General features: G+C 38.1%; 1 protein-coding gene across 1 annotated transcript; it reads left to right on the top strand.

The window, feature by feature from the left end:
- Window positions 1–7,951: 7,951 nt before the first annotated feature.
- Window positions 7,952–20,571, top strand: LOC103716438 (endo-1,3;1,4-beta-D-glucanase-like). Its single transcript, XM_008804427.4, has 7 exons — window positions 7,952–8,139; window positions 11,388–11,409; window positions 14,560–14,680; window positions 16,460–16,550; window positions 16,671–16,760; window positions 16,905–17,005; window positions 20,197–20,571. The coding sequence occupies exons 1-7, from the start codon at window positions 7,989–7,991 to the stop codon at window positions 20,335–20,337; spliced, it is 717 nt and encodes a 238-aa protein (XP_008802649.2). The 5' UTR covers window positions 7,952–7,988; the 3' UTR covers window positions 20,338–20,571.
- The last annotated feature ends 622 nt before the right edge of the window (window positions 20,572–21,193 follow it).

Here is a 21,193-nt window from a genome sequence, read left to right as displayed (position 1 = left end):
TTCAGCATTTGGTTTCAATCTGTCCTGGTGTCTTGTGCTTTTATTTGTAAAAGCCATGCCAAGGGTTTGAAACTTTTATGCCCTTTGAGCCATCAGAACTATAAAGCTCTAGTTTTGTTTAGAAGAAGCAAATGCGTAACCTTTACTATTTATTATTAATATGCAGTTATGTATGAGCGAGAATGAGATGGTTCAGGAAATTGTGGAACCGTAATTACATGAAAGGTATGAAGAGGTGCATATCCCTCTTGCAGCAATGACTGGCTTAAATGACTTTAAACTTTGAGGTGCAGGGAGGCAGAGACTTACTTGCATCTAAGCTAGCCTCAGAATGTAGGCTGGCCTGATGAAGGATTTGTGATAGGTTGGAATGGTGGTTGTATCTTAAAGTTCAAACAAGTAGCAAGATAAACACTTGCTTACATACCACCTTTATCATGAATCCCATCTAGTTAAGAAGATAACAATACAGTAAATGTTAGAACAGCCACTGTAACAGTATTACAAAGGAAAACAATGGGTATTATCCAAATCACAATTTATATAACAAATTATGTTTTGGATCCTCTTTTATCATGAATCCCATCTAGTTAAGAAGATAACAATACAGTAAATGTTAGAACAGCCACTGTAACAGTTTTACAAAGGAAAACAATGGGTATTATCCAAATCACAATTTATATAACAAATTCTGTTTTAAATTTTAAAAAAATTGAATTTGATAAGGAAATAGAATAATCTGAAGAGCAAAGATAACAATTATTATTATTATTTTTACATTGGACTTGTATAATACTAAACAGTGCATTATAGCTGTTGTCATATTCCTGTTATTTTATAGATGATGTAATGGAGGAGGCCCATTCTAATGGCTGTTATTTTAACATTACTATTTCTACTTCTAAACTGAATGAATTAATTCTTCCATAACAACATTTTATTATTGTGATTATAACAGTGGCGTTTTTTAGAGAAAGGAAAACCTACCTGCATTATGAGTATCCTACTTTAAACTCTTGGAGATGTAACATTCGCGCGATTTATATGGAGAATTCTAACCGAGAATCTTTAGTTAGCAGAGGAGTATTAATTATCAGGCAAGCCTGCTCACAATGGTTATAAAATAACTATTATTTACCTCAAAAAGGAGTTTCAAATTTTTATTAAAGTGATCACTATATTTATACTGGTGCTGCATTAGAAAAGATGATAGGGTACAGAGGAAAAAATGTTTCATTTCACTATATAGCATAAAAATATTTTTTTCAGACTGTACAATAAGATATAAGTAAAAAAAGATAATCGTTATTATCTGTGTTGCATTGGACGGTGTTATAACATTAAATAATATGTTATAATGGCCATTATTTCATCAAATAATGTGTTGAAACTGTTATAATTGAATGTCATTATCGACACTTTGACAGGTCTAAAAATCTAGCCTTGGCCTCTATCCTGCCTAAGATTTTGAATATGTACGGCTGTTATCCATTTTAAAAGTAGTAGATCAAATTTTTAACATTAAGTAAAATTGATATAATGGCTATTATAATATACTAAAAATAAAAAAATGACAGAAAATAAAAAAAAACCGTGCAATATTTCCATTCATCCACTTTTTCCTAAATTAAAAATATTATTTATTTGGATTGTAAATCATTTTTTGAAAGAAAATTGAATAAAAATAAATCTTGAAAAGATAATATTTTATATTTAGAAAGGTTTAAAAGACAACAGCGGGCATCATTTTTTTTTTTTGGCTAGGACGGATGTATCATATAGTACATGTACGAATAACAAGTCCTGGAGCGCACTGGGTAATACTCTTTCCCTCACCCAAATAGTATCCCCGAAGTGGTTGGCCACATTAGAAGCTACCCAATCAGCTGCCCTGTTGATCTCTCTATACACATGCTTGGCCTCCAAGACCATCCCACCACCAACCATAGCTCGGATGTCTCTAAGCAGCGGATAATAGTCACCCACCCCTCCCGCGCTCTGTTGGATCCAACCAATGATTGTCGTCGAATTGTCCTTGAGTAGTATAGCACTGGCCTATAGTATTTGCTGAGCATAGCTCAAGCTGGGCCAAGCCGCCCTTAACTCAGCCCCCAAGACCAAGGTGTCGAAGATCTGGCAACCACCCGCTATAGTCACCCTGGAGTCTGGACCTCTGATGAGAAGCCGGCACCTCCCCTACTCCCACCATCTAGTATACATCCGTGGAAGATTACCTTGAGGAAGCTCGAGGGTGGGGGCTCCCAGGTGAAAAACACCGTGCGAGATGCTCCATGAGCAGAAGAAGAGCCCCACGTGTGCTGAGCTATCAAGGGTCCTTGAGTAATTTTTGCTGCCTGGCTTTGGGCCTGCTCGACAATGAACCGTGGTGGTCGGTAGCTCTCATCAAATATCCAGGCATTCTTGGATAGCTAGATTTGATAAGTTATATAGGTCACCACTTTAACCGCTTGCCTAAAGCGTGGGGTGACCTCCCATCGTTTGATCACCTGTAGAAATGAAACCAAGTGGCCCCAAACCTCTGGTGGGATCATGTCAAGCTCCCAAATCCTCCTCGCATGCAGGCACTAGAATAAGGCATGGTCCACAGACTCAACTACTTGGCACAAGGGGCACTGGGGGTGAATATCCAGACCCCTTTCACTCAGAACGAGTCTCGTCGGGAGGTGGCCCGAGACAACCTTCCAGAAAAATAAGGCTATCTTCGGATGCAGGCCAAAGCGCCAGACCCAGGGACAATCCACCCCTGGTGCTGCTCACTCTTGAGAAAGCTATAGACATCGCCTACCCTAACCTTGGATCTGCAGGTCAAGCTCCACACACTCACATCAAGACTAACACATCTTGGAACAGGCATTACTCGGATCCTCTCCGCATGCTGGTCCCCAAACAACTGAACTATCTAGGTGGTAACCCAACCCGCCCCTTCGGGTCAAAGAAGGTCACAAACCCGAAGTCCTCCTGGGGCATCGATGTTGACCATGGTTGGCCAGCACCTGATTAGGAGCGAGTCCACCTAGGAGTCTTCCACTGTATCCACACTCTGCCCATCGCCGATCAGCAATCTGTAGTTAGTCGAGACCAAAGGCACATACATGCAGATTTTCCACCAAATGGAGGAGCATCTTCGACGTCTAGCCGATATCTTATCCATCCGAGCAGGATCATACTAGGCTGCCATCACCTGACTCTAAAAATACTGAGGCTCTAGGACAAATCTGGTAGCATGACAGGTGATCAGTGCCTCTCTCCTCATCAAGAGAGATTGCACCCCCAGTCCGTCAGCTCAGTTCGGCTGACAAATCGACTTATAGGCCACAAGATGCACCCCACAACCCTACTGAGAGACCCTCAGAGAAAGCCCCGGAGAAGCTGTTTGATCCTCGTTAGCACTATTTTCGGGACAATAGTGTAGGACATGAGGTAGAGTGGCATAGAGCACAAGATCGACCTAACCAGGGTCATCCTGCCCATCATGGAGTGAGGCCGTTCTCCAACCCTCTAGCCGCTCCTAGACATGCTGAACCACATCGAGGCACTCGGACACCCGTAGCCTCTTCCTAGAGATAGGGACACCCAAATAGCACCAAGGCCCCTCCTACTCCCTCATGGCAAAAAGTGCACGAATCTCCTGCCGAACCCACATCTCCATACTCAGACTGAAACAAATTGTGGACTTGTGGAAGTTCACCCTCTGACCAAACGCCTCACAGTAATCCTCCAAAATCCCTTTGAGGGCTCAAGCATCCCTCCCCCTAGCCTTGGACAGAAGAAGACAATCATTTGCAAATAAAAGGTGGGAGATTGGACGGGCCCCCGGAGCTGGAACATAAGCATCCAACTCTCGCTCCCTACAAGCAACCTGCAAAGTGCGGGAGAGAACATCAACACAAATAATGAATAAGTACGAAAATAAGGGACAACCCTAGTGCAACCCGATGGTCGACCGTAAGAAAGGTGACGGTGTACCATTGACCAAGATCGAGAAGGACGACCCCAACATGCAACCTAGTACTCAGGCAATCCACGTCTCATGGAACCTGAAGCTCTCCATCGCCTGCTTGAGAAACTTCTATTAGACTCTATCATAAGCTCGCTCCATATCAAGCTTCACTGACATATAGCAACGCCGCCTCGGAGCGCAGTGCAGATCCCACATCATCTCCTAGGTAATTATAACATTGTCTGTAATGCTCCACCTTCCAACAAAAGACCCTTGCTCCTAACAAATGAGGTCGAACAGCAGGGACTTTATCCTGCCTACCAGGATCTTAGCTACCACCTTGTAAAAGGTGGTGCATAGACTGATAGGCCTGCAATCGCATGGTTCCGCCGCATCATGCCTCTTTGGAATTAGGGTAACCAAGGTGGCCTTCCAATCGTCCGCCATAACCATCGTGCTGAAGAATAGCTATACTGCCACTACCCACCCAACAATACCCCAATACCTCCGAAAGGAGAAGGGTGGAAAGCTATCAGGCCCTGGGGCTTGTACTCCCCTAGAGCCCAAATTGCCCCCCCAATCTCAGCCTCGGAGACCGCCCCAATCAAGACAGCATTCTCCGCTGCCCCCATCGTAGTGTCTAGCCGCAGAAGCAAGGAGTTGCCTCCGAACCTGCGATCCTCCATCCACCTAGATTTGAAGAAGTCCACCCGCTGCCCAGCCCCATCCCTCAAAGAACGAATCATACTCCTCTGCCTCCTGATGATAGTCGATCGGTGGAAGAAATAGGTGTTCTTGTCGCCCTCCTTGAACAATAGGACCTGAGATTTTTGTCTTCAGAACACCTTCTGCTCCCTCAGAAGAGAGTGGTGTGTGCCGAGTTTCTGCTACAGTACACCCAAGTCGGCCTCCGGCAGCCCACCCATAGATCCTCCCTCCCATGAAGCTCAGCAATAGACACCTCCACCTCCCCTTCTGCTCCCTCAGAAGAGAGTGGTGTGCTAGGAAGCTCCAATTTGGAGCTTTTGGGAGGAAGCTGTTTTAGCTTTTTCGGAAAGTTGTATTTTTGACAAAAATGCCCATATTAAAATAATATAATTACATAGTTTATCTTTTTATGAGTTCGAGTTAGTGGAAACAGTGAATGCATCCAACTTTTTTGCTTAAATTGTTTACCCCATCACCAGATTGGACATGACATTCTTGAGATCTGGGCCTATTTTTATTCCGTAGGTACTTGGTTCTCTAGACCCATAATCATCTCTATTAACCTCCTGACCATAGCTACTCCAATTTTGGGCATACCAGTTAACAAGATCTAGTAATTAGCGACCAGGTAAGTCCCAGGGTGTGTGGTGGTGCACTAGGCTCACTTAAGTACCACAATTTCCGTAACAATTTTTACTATTATAAAACTTGCCTAGACATCACCAATTACTAAAGTTCTCACTGGAGTGGCCTTCAGTCGCTTCTTTCCAAGAGTCTATTGAGCTTGAAAACCCTAAGGCCAATGTCTAATTACTTTTAATATGATTAGGCTTAGGATATTTATGCACTGTGATGATTTTTGGGCTAAGGACGAGTAATGAAATCCCGACCTTATCTTTTTAGTGGGTTCTGCCCTTAGAATATTTTATGTAAATGCTTTACACTACATGCAACAATCATCAAATTTTTTTTTAAAATTTTATGGCATGACATTAAATCACTTTAAATAAATGAACAAGCAAATTATTTTTTTTATTTCTTTTTTTTATTTCTTTTGCTTTTTTTAATATTTTTTTTATAGGAAGAACTTGAATGTAAACTAAAAACTAAACCTTGTGCGTCAATCAATCTCCGAATGCCCGTTGAATAAGCTCTGGAGATTACCTCGTGAGGAGCCCCAATAAAGATATGATAAACTCGGAGGATTGCACCCTAGCAAATTACTAACAAATTTTTATTCTTATTATTATTATTGTTGTTGTTGTTTTTTTTTAATTTTTATCTAAGAAAAATCAAATAAGGCAAGATTAAAATAATCTAAGAAAATAAATCAAGGCTAAAATTGAAAATTTCACACCTGATCTTAGTGGCATTTGCTGAATCTTCCTTGTGACTCGCCTTGCCTCCCCGGCAACGGTGCCAAAATTTTGTTGGCTTTCTTTTGGTAGACTTGAAGATGACTTAAAAAGGGTGTCGTTGTCAAAGTCTTAACCAACAAACAAAGATTTTTATACTACTCTTACCATCCTCTACTCGACGAATAGTGGTTGTAGGAGGTCGATCCACAGGGAGGCGAATGGAGCACACAAATAAAAAATAGAAACTCTATTAAGATTCATGGCGATATATATTTTTTTCCTTTTTTTCTTAAAAAAATAATTTCTTGAGGATACTCGATTAATCTCTAAGCAACCACAACTAGTTTTTTATTCAAAAATAAACAAAGAAAAGAAAGAAAGCTTTGCAATTGAATTCTAATGCAGAGTAGGGGTCGATTCCTCAACGTGGGAGTCGACTCCTAAAGACAGAAAGTAAATGAAAACCACAAATCGAACAACAAAGAAAAACATTTCAGAGTTATCTTAAAATAAGATATCCAAAATGCATAAAATAAATTACAGAAATTATACTGAAACTTAGAACACGGATTGCATAAAAGGACAATTACAAAAGTAAAATAAAGATTGGAAAACTAATCCTTCTTCCCTTCTGCAAAATAAAATGTAAAAAGAAATAACAATCGCGTTGTTTCTCTCCCTCGGTGGAACTCCCAAGAGAAATGACTTTCTTCCTTTTTTTTTTTTTTTTTTTTTTTTTTTTTGGGAAAATAGAGCTCCTCTGTTTCCTTTCTCTGTCTCTCTTTTTTTTCTTTTTGAATCAGAGCTCCCTCTGCCCAGCCGAGCACTTTCCCTTTATATAGATCGCCCCCACCCCTTGAAGCCGGCGATGGATCCCATGATTTCACGTGGAGAGGAAGGGAACGGATGCGTGATCACTGGGAGGAACGCACGCGAACGGCTGGATCGATGCGATTCGGTCTCCGAAAGCTGGCTGCGGGATCGCTTACGGACGAGCTGGCCGTGCGTGAGATGGGCGGAAGAAGAGGGCGGACGCGGGATGCAGGAAGACTTGGGGAGGAGGCTAATCCGGAATGCCCATCCCGACTGGCCGCGGGATCGCCGGGAGGGAGTTGATCATGGAAGAAGATCCGTCGTGGATGATCATGCGCGGTGCCTGGGGGATCCGATCGCTAGGACACGGAGCGGACGCGGGAGGCTGGGGTGAAATCTTTGGATGCATCACGGGATGCTGGGATTACGCTAAGAACGCCAGGATGGAAGGTGCACGCGGACGCGTTGTGAACGCGGATGGAAGAAGAGGCGGACGCTGGGTGCTTCGTGGAAGGCTGAAGAAGAGGATGGCTGGATCACGGGGATGCGGTCGGATGGATGGATGGATCGCAGGGCTAGAGACGCGCATGGGATGTGCGGAAGAGACGCGGAGGAAGCTGGAACGTTGGATGCTGATCCGCGGGGGGGTGATCCAGGGCTGCTGCTGAAGTTGAAAAATCTGGAAGCGCGGGAGAAAGAAGAAGAACAGTGAAAAAATTTTTGTATCGTAACACTGTTCATATGAACAGTGCCTTCATGTAACACCATAAAATATTATTTGTTGGACTGTAAATCACCTTTGAAATAAAATTGAATAAAAAAATTTAATTTTTTTAAAAAATATTTTATATTGAAAAAAAGTGCAGAAGACGACAGCGGCCATCATCTCTTTTCTTTTTTTTTTTTGAACGTCACATTTAAGACCTTGTTCCGAGCCGCCTGTGACTTCTGTCCCGACGTAGGAAACGTAAGCGAACGGCTTCTGAGATGCTGATCTCAGCCGTGATGTCAGACCCTCCCTTTTTTTTTTGGTTGAAAATGTCACAGCCTCCCTGAAACCACATTTTGTCGCCTCTAAAAGCTCTCTCCCGGTTTGGCCCTCTATAAATGAGCTCAGCTGTGTCGTTTCCACCAAGTGATCTCAAAAGATGGCGAGCTCCCAGTGCTGCGAGAACCCGCCCACCCTGAACCCGGCCAGCGGCCAAGGGTGCGTCGTCGACGACCTGGGGGGCCTCAAGGCCTACACCGCCGGCCCATCAGACTCCAAGCTCGCCATCCTCCTTATCGCCGATGTCTTTGGTAAATACTAATTCCTCCCTCACCCATTCCTTCTTTTCGCCTTCTGTTTCTGGGATGAAGGTTAGAGAACTTGGCATGGTGGTTTGTGAAATATAGCATGTTTATCACTGTCTCTTCTTTTTTTACTCTGTATTGCTATGTTTCTTTCTTTGTTTTTTTTTCCCTTTAGGCTTGTTTGTTGTAATGACTTGCTTTCTCTATCACGAGTCCTCCTTGTTCCTTTATTGAACACACTTTAGTCTGGTTTACTAAACAAAAGCTATCCCCTGCATCTTCTTTACAAACATCTTCTTCTCATTTTATTCGAATTTTACTAATTCGAATAAAATTTAGAAAAAATATATTAAGTATAATTTATTCAAAAATTGATATAACGTGGATTCATATATTTGTTGGAATTCATATAAGAATTACTCCAAAAAATTTTAATTAAGTTGAACATATAAAACTTCAGTTAAGTGTGAAGGATATTATTCCTTGAATATAAAGTTCTATTCCTTGAAACAAAAATTATCCTTGTGAATTACAAGGACTTCATTAATAAAAGTTATGCATACCAAATCAAAACTTATGATATCAAATCAAACTTGCAAACTATGACAATTGTTTCTAACAATGATAATGAATTCTTAAAATAATAAAAAGAATTAATAGAGTGCAATATATATTCAGTTCTAATCTAAGTCCATAGTTTTAAAAGTTACGTCTAACTTAGTTTAAATCACAATAACCTGATTGAAATTATACAAAGTTATATTTATTTTAATAGACTTATTATATTTAATCTTTGGTAGCACTTATATAAAACCTCTTAATCGAAAGTTCCCTCGTCTAAGGGGGGTAATTAAAAATAGATTCTGGAATATTTTGGATGTCTCGAGCCTACTTATTAGTAAAACGCTGTTGTGGGCGAATTTGAAAAGATCTTACCAATTTATTTGTATTATATATCTATCCTAAGGTTAAAAACCAAGGGATAGATTTTTGATCCTACAAGATCCTATCCATCTCTACTTTTCTGTTGTACGAATCAAGCATAGGTCAATAAATGTTATCTTGCAAGAGGTGACAATGCTTCTGATAAAAGAAAGGGAACCAATATGGGCCAGTCACCTTGTCTGGATTAACAGCAAACAAAGCTTCCTTAATCTCTTTCATGAAAAATATTATTAAGAGCAAAAAGATTCACTGCCATCTATGTGTACAAGGAAACCCAGTATACAGTGATGCGGCTACCCTCTAATTTTTCAAGAAGGTTGCTGTAGAAAGAATGAAACTGATCAACAATAGCTTGCTGGTTTTCCAATAAGTACCCATCTACTTCCAAAGCATTTATAGTGTTCTTCCTTGTTCCTAAAGCACAATGGTGGAAGAATGATGTGTTTTGGTCTAGTGAAAAGTGCCTAAAAATTGAAGACTCACGTTGTTGATCATGACCTACACTATTAAAAGGGCCTAAAAATTAGGAATCTTATGTTTTGGGCTGGTCACTACTTATCACATGTGTGCAAATTATTGGTATTAATTGTGCGAGTGTGCTAACATACATGTTAGGGAAATACAAAGTGATAAGACATATACAAATAGATACATATACTCATGTATGTGTATAGAGACACATACCTAGATACAAATAGATACACACGCAACTAATAAACCTTATGTCAAGATAAAGAGATATCTGGGAATATTTGAGATATGCAATGGATCACACATAGCCAAGTAAGAATAGTCTTTAACAAACAAAACATAGTACCAATGCCTTCTTGAGGCTTTTTAGCTTGGATTTACTTCACTACAAAGAAATTTGCTTTTCAAATTTTGTAAGAAATCTGGAAGGGCAAAATAGTTAATGGAGTATGCATACTAGTGCAACCACTTCTTACATTTAAAATATATCAAAACCTAATTAGATCAGAGGATTGGGACAATGCTCCTTTCTCTACGCTGTCCCATCCTTCCATTTACTCAACCTAGCACTACCCATTTGGTAATCAATGGTGAATGGTTGATTCAATAGAGGAAGCGATCTGATTCATGTTCTGTCCACTTTGATCACTCCCAATTGATTAGTTGAACCCACCTGATCTAGTAGTGGGTGATTTAACAATAGTTCACAAACATGAACTATGTAAACTTCTACTTTGCCTATATCTTGATCCCCTCCCATTTCCTCGTCTCTCATTAAAATAGTGGGACAGCCGATAGAGTGACAATAAACCCCATGGTTGGAGCATACAGATTGAAGATAGAGAGATGATGAGCTTAGCAGTAGCCTAGGTGCCCATACTACATGGCCAAGTAAACTTAGTAAACTGGGTGAGCTTGGATGCCATTTAGACAATTGAATCGTACGAAATATCTCGAGGACGTCATTAGCCTCATTGACATCATCAAAGGCTTTCATCAGCTTGTTGTTGGCAAAAGATTCAACTCAGATAATTTGGATCTATGGGAATTGAAACATGGCAAAGTTGTTATTGGAGGGTGTCTAAAATGTCTCACCAGGGAATCCTGATGAGGAGCTAAAATTGGTGTATTCTTGCAACCTCATTAATGGTAGAGGGATATGATTGGGCCGAGGGCATATGATGCCATGTCTCAGTTCCTAAAGAAGCACCAGCTTCTCTTGGGGCCTATGACATGGTCGTGATCCTTCATGAGTTTGATGATCTTTAGGGCACTTCCAACTGATGGTCACCAATGGTTGGAAGGAGGCAGGGAGGAGAGCTGTCATGGCTAGACAATGAATCTATTTGAATAAATTGGCTATCATGGAGAACTTTGGTTGGAGGGGGGAGAGGAAAGGAAGGGAGGCATGGTCCATTGGTGTATGGGATTCTTGAATGAAATATAGAAGAAGAAAGGAAAGGAGGGGCATTCTCGATTTTTGTTCATGCAATTAGAATGCATAAGCTGCTCTTTTCTTTTACAAAAAATACTGCATTAGCTGGTATCTTTTACTAGTACCACAAGGTTATTCTAGGCAATTGCCAATTATAACTCCTATACACATTGCAATATCAAAGTTGTCAGATCAGATTAGGTGGATGTTATTTCCTTACAATAATTTAAATCTTAAACTTTGAATTTAGTTAGTGACTTTGTTGGTAACACTGCGCTCATGATTGTTAATCTTCACTTTTGTCATTTTGATCATGTTGTTGTTTTGGTTATCGAAATCAAATTTCTCTTATCCATACTCATCATTCAAGATTTCTTATTTTACATATTCTATCTCTTTGCAGGATATGAGGCACCAAACTTGAGGTGCGTATCACTCTTTTACATATTCTTGGTTTAGTATTCTGAATTTTTAAAAGAGAGTTGGAGAGTCCTAAACTCACAAACCTTAGATTTATATTGAATATTTTATAAACGAATTGTTAAATGGTGTGTTTTCCTCATAAATTACAATCCGATTGTTGAATTGGACTATTGTTGAAGTTATTGGTTACAATGATAAATTTACATAACACATTAATTTTAAAAAAATTGTAAAAAGATATGCTTCTCTCCCTCTTTGTTCTTATTGTTTCTATTGTTATTCCTATTTTAGTGTGAATTGAAGGGTAACCCAACCCAAATTTTCTAATGGAAAAAGGTTTTGTAGTGTACTTTGAGCTAGTGTTTGTTTTCCTTCTCTGTAAAGGCTGATACCATATTATAATTTATTAATGTAGAACAAACTATATGTGTTTGCTCATATGAGATAATTTCTAATTGAATTTCTTTTTTATTATGCTTACTTAATGGACTTGGCAATTGAAGGAATCATTGGCCCTTTTGACAGCCTAGGAACCTTAAAAATCTTATGCACAAGGAGAACTACAATAATAGAAAACTTTTTGTATATGTCAACAAGTTGATATGTGGTAAAAAGGGTAAATGGTGGGGCTGATTAGATAGTGATGACAATAGTTGTAACACTTTTGATATGGAATAAATAGGAAGGGGTAAGCTCTATCTTTGAATCGCCAATCTATCCAACCTCTTAAGTAGTAAGATAAGACCATACTTCATAAGGTTCACCAAACCAGTACGGCGACTTCTACTAGTTGGCGACTAGCATGGTACGGTACGGGTCCCTACCATGATATTCCGGGATGTTTGATTTTTTTTTTTTTGAATATTTTGAACTAAAGTCGGCAAATGGTTTGCCGACTACAGTTTGAAATATTCAAAAAAAAAAAATTTACAGGGCGTCCCCTATTTTGAAATGAAATAGGAGAACCCCCTGCCGACGATCCGAGAGGGCTTTCAAGCCATCTCTCTCTCTCTTGGCCTCTCTCCCCCTCCCTCCCTCTCGCTTTCTCTCCCTCCCTCTCTCTCTTTTCCTCTCTCCTTCTCCCTCTCCCTCCTTTTTGAATTGATGGACTAAACCGTGTCGGTAATCGACCGGCTTGGTTTGGCACGCCCTGAACTAGCATTGTTCAACAGACCTTGGTACTCCGTTTCAAAAAATCAACTTTGACTTTAAAATATGCTTGAAACCATCTCTTTGTCTCATATGTGTGTATATGTATGCATGTATGATATGAAAATACTCCATTTCAAGAAATCAACTTTGAGATTTGATTTTAAAATATGCGTGAAACCATCTCTCTCTATGTGTGTGCGTGTGTATATTTATGTATGTGTTATATATACATGTATGTATGTAGAAATTAACTTTGAGATTTGATTTCTCACTGACTAAGCTTCTCTTCAAAGGAAAGGATACTACTTCTATTGATTTCAAAAATCTATAATGGGACATCTAAATTGAAGATCCGCACCATTGATCATGATTTGTGCTTCCAAAAATGCCTAAAACTAAAAATCACATGTTTGAAGGCTTGTAACCTATGTGTGGGCGCAAAAATGAACGGTTAAAATGGTAAAAAAGCCATGTTTCTCTATGATTCAAGCATTAAAGTCTAGTGATTTTCAATGTATACATAGTTTAACATGCATAGATTATGATCAATAAGGTGATTTTTCAATTCAAATGATTTATCATATATTTTAGCACACTAACACAATAAATAACATTTATTTTTGTGTCTACATGATTCATACTACCAAGACATATGATTTTGGTTTCTGGGTATTTTTAGTAGTGTAAAGCATGTGAATCTTCATTTTGGATACCTCATTATTAATTTTGGAATCAAGAAAAGTGATACCCTCTCCTCTTGGGATAAACATAGTTCTATATATATATATATATATATATACACATGCTTACATATATATATATATATATATATATATATATATATATATATATATAAGTATTTATATATATATAGAGAGAGAGTTTGACTTAGCTACACTCGAGTATATCTTCATTCAGATTTGGTCAAAGCAAGATTGGAAGAGAGGGTCCCACATTGATGGTCTGAGTCGGATATTATGATTTACTACCTCTTAACTACTTACACACCAAAAATCATGTGATTTTGAGACTACTAGCCTAACAATCAAGTAGTCACAAAAATATGCATTGTTTCGTGCTATTTAAACTCTCTAATTTTATGACCACCTGATGCAGTGCCCGTCTCCAAATCACATAATTTTTGGTGTGCAAGTAAGGTAATAGATCACATCCAACAGCTCTAGTCATTGTTGTGCAACCCTCATGATTCAAACTTGACCTGACCGAATCTGTATAGAGATCTTCTTGAGTATAGCCAAGTCAAGTTCATACACACACATAACTATATATACACATATATATGCACAGACATGCACACACACACACACATATATATATACGTACATACATATACACAATACGTATAGGCATATATATGTATATATGTACGTTTGTAGAGAGAGAGAGAGCGCTAGTCTTGGTTACACTCGAGTGTATTTTCATTAAAATATGGTCAATTTTGGATTGAATGATGGAGGTTCCATATCGATGATCCGAGCCATTGGATGTGATTTACTATATCTAAATTGCCTACATACTAAAAATCATGCAATTTGAAGACTTCTAGCCTATGCATCAAATGGTCAAAAAATTGGACAATCTAAAATAACATTAAATTATATATATATATATATATATATATATATATATATATATATATATATATATATATATATATATATATATATATATATATATATATTGATCACTTGAAGCATAGGCTAGGATCTCCAAATCGTATGATTTTTGGTATGCAAGCAATTTAGAGATAGTAGATCAGATCAAGCAGCTAAGATCATTGATGTGGGACCTCCGATATCTAGTGTGGAGCTGGCTGAATTTGAGTGGAAACCTACTCGAGTGTAGCTAGTCCAATTATATATTTTATGTATTTATGTATGTATGTATGTCTAACTATCTCTTGTTAAGTTCAACACTTTGTTTCTTGGTATACATGCATGCTAATTAGAAGTATGCCTGAGACATTTTATCCTTTGAAGGAAACTGGCAGACAAAGTTGCAGCTGCTGGATTCTTTGTGGTTGTTCCTGATTTTTTTTACGGAGATCCATATGTACCAGATCAGAAGCCTATAATGACATGGATTGAAGGTCATGGGACGGTATGTTATAATCATCTTAAAATATAAACCTAAAGCATTGTTGAGAAAGAAGTTCATTATTTAACAACCTATGTCAAGGAATATGTTAGCTAACCTTTTAATAGTATTTACAAAATCATTTTTGTAGATTTTGCACGTTATGCATTCTTTTACGTATTTGCTTACACATTGCATCCATAGCTTTTCAGTGAATGCATTATTGCATGTATGCGATACATATTTTCATTCCTCTAATGTATTTGAGTTTTGCAGTAATTCATTACCTTTCAATGATTTTTTTTTCCATCCAGAACTTACTGACTCCAAAGTGAGGTTGGCAGTCATGTTACTTTCTTTGAAATTGTAATTCTTATAAACAGTTAAAAACTCTGTGGTATTACAAGTTTAATACAGATTTGTTCCTTTAGCTTCAGTTAATAAATGTCTAGAGCCAGTTACCTCCTTACAGTTGAAAAAATGGTGTTGTAAAGTCTCTAATTCCTTCTGGCATATATAGGACATTGTAGCCAATCATACCTTTTTCTCTTTCAGCTTCTCGACAAAGTGCCATATAAAACTGCTTTTTTTTGTTTCTCTGATTAAATCCACTCTGAACACAAGAATATGATCAGCACTATACTCCCAACAATCCTTTGGCTTTATGTTCTTAAGGAATTGAATATTTCAGTTTCACTCCATATCTGAACCACGAAGCATGACTCTATGCAACATGGAGCAGGTAGCCTCCAAGAACTCTGGTGAATAAGTTGGTTCACGTTCCTAATGTGACCGCCCGCAAGATTTTCAAAAGATATTAACAAGCCAAAGGTCCTACTATAAATGGATTTTTCCCATTCTCAATTACAAAAAGATATTCTTTTGTGCTTGGAAAAGGCTGTCACTGTATCGAATCATATCTTCAATGTAACTTGACATAATTTCTCACTGCAACAGCTGCCGGGCATTCTATGTAATTGTGCAAAGATGTGATAGAGATATAATAGAGCATACTGCTTCATTCACCTCTTTAACATATACTTTCTGCTTTTGTGCATTTAATTGTTGGAGTGAAAAGGTCTTTTATTTTCCTAATGTGTGACTGCACACAAGATTTTCAAAAGATATTAACAAGCCAAAGGTCCTACTATAAATGGATTTTTCCCATTCTCAATTACAAACCTAACATCTGAAGATATTCTTTTGTGCCTGGAAAAGGCTGTTACTGTATCACATCATATCTTCAATGTAACTTGACATAATTTCTCACTGCAGCAGCTGCCCATTCTAGGTAATTGTGCAAAGATGTGATAGAGAAATAATAGAGCTAATTATACAAATGAAAAAAGAAAATTGTAAGGATAATCTGTACAATACAAAATATGCTAGTCCTATGTATGTACAGTCTAACATGTATGACTATTTTGTAGAAATGCTCTTTTACAGTACCCCTCCTTTGCGTAGTTCATCCAGTTCAGCTTTTGAGGAAGACAAGGCTTCTGCTATTCCTTCTTTGGAAGCTATACTACATTCTCAATCTTCCTTGGCACAATCCCCCATCATTACTGGAACTGGGTAACAATGAATAAATCATGTCAGCATACAGCTTCATTCACCTCTTTAACATACATTTTCTGCTTTCGTGCATTTAAATGTTGGAGTGAAAAGGTCTTTTATTTTTTTTCTTAATACACTTGCTTTTTGCAGCTTATTTGTTTCTTATAGTTAGAGAATTACGATTCTACTTCAATTTTGCTGAGGTGGTATGTTAGTCTATCCTTGTGACCTCTTTTATTTTGGCAGGACAAAGGGTTTGAAGATGCAAAATTGGTAATTGAGGCTTTGAAAAATAAAGGTGTGTCCGCAATAGGGGCTGCTGGATTTTGCTGGGGTGGTATGTTAGTATATCCTTACGACCTGAGTTATGATTTTCTAGCTGGAATATACTTGAAATAATTTTTTGGGTTATGATGATTTCAAAGATTTTTAAAAGCAAATTATTGAAACTTTTCAGCCAAGGTAGTTGCAGAATTAGCAAAGTTCGATTACATTAAAGCTGCAGTTATGCTACATCCCTCATTTGTGACTGTTGATGACATCAAAGGTATGTATCTTAATAGCAACATAAAAAGTACATGATTTTGATTATTAGATGGGAAAACTGAGCATTCTTTGAATTTCTTTATCTAATTTTATGATTAACTAAAATTTGCTATATGTTGATCTTCAAATATTCAATTATTTTCAGAGGTTAAATGCCATATTGCTATACTTGGAGCTGAGATTGACAAGATGTCTCCACCTGAACTGTTGAAACAGTTTGAGGAGATTTTGTCCGTCAAATCTGAGGTATGAAAATTCTTGAAAACCATGTCATTCATTCTATATGTTATTTGGTGATCCAAGCTATGCTTGAATCTCTCTCTCTCTCTCTCTCACACACACACACACACACATGCGCGGGCACACAGAATGAGTGAAAGATATTCTTCTCTGAGGAGGATTGAGGCTTCAAGCCTACTTGTGCAAAATCAGCAATCAATGTTTTGAATTGAGGACCCACACTATTATCAAGATCTACATCTAAATGACCTAGAAACCAAGTGAGTTTTGAAGGTCATTTATCTAAGCATCAAGTGATCTATAACTGCACAATTTCAATGGCTCAGTAAAATGTATTAGTATGATCTATAATGTGTAAATCATGTTATAAGACATTTAACCACGATAAATGGTATGTCCCAAAAAATTGTGTCATTATCCATTTTAATAAAATAGAACTATTGACACCACCCATTTGTGTCCACGTGATGCATAGGTAAATGTGTCATGCCCCAAATCCAGGACATAATACAACCATGCTACCGAGAGGTATAACTCACGATAACACGAAGCCAAACATTTTAGTTTACTTCCAAATACATCTCAAACAATATATAATAAATAAAAGTCTAATTTCATTATCTATCAAAATTCAACCAATATTGGTTCAGAGCATCTAAATTCAAACATAAATACCAAACCCATAATCTTCAAAATTTAGAAAATTACTAAGCTACAAATTCATAATCAACTGAAGAACTAAAGTTTTACTATATAGATCGCAAACTAGCAAGAACTAAAATTCTACTATATAGATCACTAAGTTTGCTAGCATGAACAACAAGCGTGGACCATCCTTCGTCCCTACTGACCCTATTCGTCTAGAGAGAGAAATAAAAATAGAGATATATGAGCAACACATCTTAGTAAGTAAATATTTCACTACTTTACTGGATCAAGCATTAGTTTTTACATGCATCAATAAATCATTTAGAGAAGATAACTACCATTAGAAAAAGAACATTTCATAATAGCAGTACAATCATAAATCAATCATGCTTATATGCATAAATCATGCAAATTATATAAATGTGGTCCTTAGAGCATAAACAAAATCATAAATCATGCTAATTTTACAAAGTCATAAATCATTTGTCATTTTGCCATATCATAATTTTGTAATAATTCTTTTAGACTAAATGCTAAGGTGATCTTATACCCGTGATAAGGTCGTAATCAATATCATGCCAACTACTAAAATCTGCTGGCGAGGGCCGTATGCCAAGCTACTATAACTTGCTGGCGAGAGCCATATGCCAAGCTATTGTAACCTGTTGGCGAGGGTTGTATGCTAAGCTACTGTAACCCACTGGCGAGGGCCCTATGCTAAGCTATTGTAACCCACTGGCGAGGGCCATACATGGCTATCTGAGAGTCTATAATCATAGCTTTTTTAAAATAAATTTTCTTAAGTCATATTTTCTTATATCATATTGTCTTAAATCATACACGAATAAATTGCTGAAAGACTATAAAGAGATTGTAGTCTATAATTAAACTTTTAATGGTAGAATAATCATGAAATTATTTTTTAATAACAAAATACAAATTTCGTAAATATGGAGTTCATAGTTCATAAATATTGCGTAACGGTAAAATAATTATGGAACCATTATTTCGCAATAAATCATGAGTTTTACAATATTGTATGTTTGATTCTTGATTTTAAGAAAACATGATATCATCAACATTTAATACTATTTTCGTATTTTCATAATACTAGAAAAAAAGTTGAAATTTGAAAACTAATAAGGAATGTTAGGGTTATTTATCTTTTCCGTCTTAAGAATTTCAATCTTCACTAGGCGAACTTGCTAAATCTATTTAAAGATATTAAGAGTCAGATTAGTTTTCATTCGATAATTTTAATAGTATTGAAATAACAAGACAAATAGAACGGTTGGCCGGATGACGGTGGTCAGGTTAGGTCAGGTCTAAGCAACTCAATTAATGAATTATGGGGCACGGACTAGATTAGAGCCAAGGTCATTCGATAGGGTTCATCAATACTTGGTTTCATAGGCACTTAACAAGGCTGGGGTGATCGGTCTGGCAAGCTGCTCGGGTACCAGGGCAAATTTGGGCCCTTTGCAGGGGTCAACTCAGGTCCATAGGATAGGGAGATAGGACTCAGTTCATGGATCCACGGGTGTTCTTACAGAGAGAAATAGGGAGATTAGAGAAAAGGAAGAGAGAAAATAAGAGAGATAAGAGATGGATGGCTCTCTCTCTTCTTCTTCTTCTCTTCTTTCTTTCTTCTTTCTTGGCAAAACAGAGGATGAAGAAGGCTTTGATTGGTGGCTAACCATGGTGGTCTGGTGAGGTGGCAGCAGGCGGTGGAGACGTGAGGCGGAGGGCGGCCGAGGGCTTCGGCGACGAGCGCCAATGGACATGGCTGAGAAAAGGGAAAAGAGGCAAAACAGGGGATCTTATCCAGTCGATTTTCTGTCAATTTTGCGGCTGACGGCCATGATTTCGGGTCATGGGAAGAAGAACAATGAATGGGAAGAGAGTCGGAGCATTACCTTGGCTTAGACGGCGTCGTTGGCTTTGATTTTCGGCGAGCACAGTAACGAGATGCCGCGATTTCAAAGTGAGAAAAGAGAGAGAATGGAGGTGCTTTGGGCGGCTGAGCTTGGCTGAGATGGCACGCCGGCCACTGGAGAGGAAGGAGGGAGGGAGGAAGGTGGTGGGTAGGTGAGCAGCAAAGGGTCAATTGAGGGGAAAGAAGGGTTTAAATAGGATCGTTGGGAGAGGAGATAATCACGGCCCAATAGCGGCGCCGACCGGCCATTCGCCGGTTGCAACAGTCCCCAATGGCCGCCGGCTGTTCGCATGGGCTGCGCCACCCTCGGTCGCGCCTTAACGAAAACCATTCGGGCATGGGATCACGATCCCCTGTTCCGATTTTTTTTTTTTAGTTATTTTATTTATAGCTGGCTGGGCTTGCCGACTTTGGTCTAGGACAGGCCTAGTTCTCACATAATGGCATCCAAAAAAATATGATATCAGTATATATAGTTTGTTGTAGATTATGACCAACAATGTTAATCCTCATTTAAAATAAATGGATTTCTTATATGAGGTCTTTCATCATGAGACCAAAATTAGTGATTGCTGCAACTTAGTCAAGCTTTATATCAACCTATTTGATGCAGGTCAATAGCTATGTAAAGATCTTCCCTGGTGTTGTACATGGATGGACTGTGAGATATGATACTAGTGATGAACCAGCCGTGAAGAAAGCTGAAGAAGCTCATCGAGACATGTTTGAGTGGTTTACTAAGCATCTTAACTAAGAAATCACACAGTGTGAACATTCAGTGGCAGATTAATAGACCATTCCTACATATTATGAAAAAGGCTATGTATAACTGAGGATTTGTGTGCTCTTTTATATGTTGAGCTCCTAGTCAATGCATCCTGAACTTTGTAGTTGGAATCAATAATACCTTTTCTTAATGCTTATTTGTAGTTGGACTTATAATGATGTTCTGCAGGAAAATGAAGCATGAATAAGGTTAGAAATGAAATATCCCATCTTTTAACAATTTAGGAGTTTTTTACTTTATTGAAGATTTATTTGTCTGCATGTTTCTGTGGTTTCCTTTGGGAGCTAATATCCTCATCTGCTGCAGTTGCCTGATGGAATCTTTGAAATTCTTAAGCATATACGTTGAGCTTCTAGTCAATGTATCCTGAACTTCGTAGTTGGAATCAATAGTACCTTTTCTTAATGCTTTTTCTTAGTTGGACATATAATGATGATCTTCAGGAAAATGAATCATGAATAAGGTTAGATATGAAATATTCCATCTTATAACAATTTAATAGTTTTGTACTTTCCGGAAGATTTATTTGTCTGCATGTTTCTATGGTGTCCTTTGGGAGCTAATATCCTCATCTGCTGCAGTTGCCTGATGGAATCTTTGAAATACTTAAGCCTAATTTGACTATAATTGCATTAGGTTGTATACCTAGTTCTAGCTTTCCGAGGGTCTTATTATGGACTCAGTAGTGGCTTCACAATTGGAAGAAACGCCCACTCCTTCCCTTCTTTTACCTATAGAATTTAGTAGTAGTTCAGTCTTCGAGATGTGTCGTTCATTCAGTTCATGACGTTCGCCATGGACAATGCATTGTTTCTACAATGCG

The sequence above is a fragment of the Phoenix dactylifera genome, chromosome 13 (genome assembly GCF_009389715.1).
Source record: "Phoenix dactylifera cultivar Barhee BC4 chromosome 13, palm_55x_up_171113_PBpolish2nd_filt_p, whole genome shotgun sequence".
Lineage (NCBI taxonomy): Eukaryota > Viridiplantae > Streptophyta > Magnoliopsida > Arecales > Arecaceae > Phoenix > Phoenix dactylifera.
This window is presented reverse-complemented; position numbering and strand designations above follow the sequence as displayed.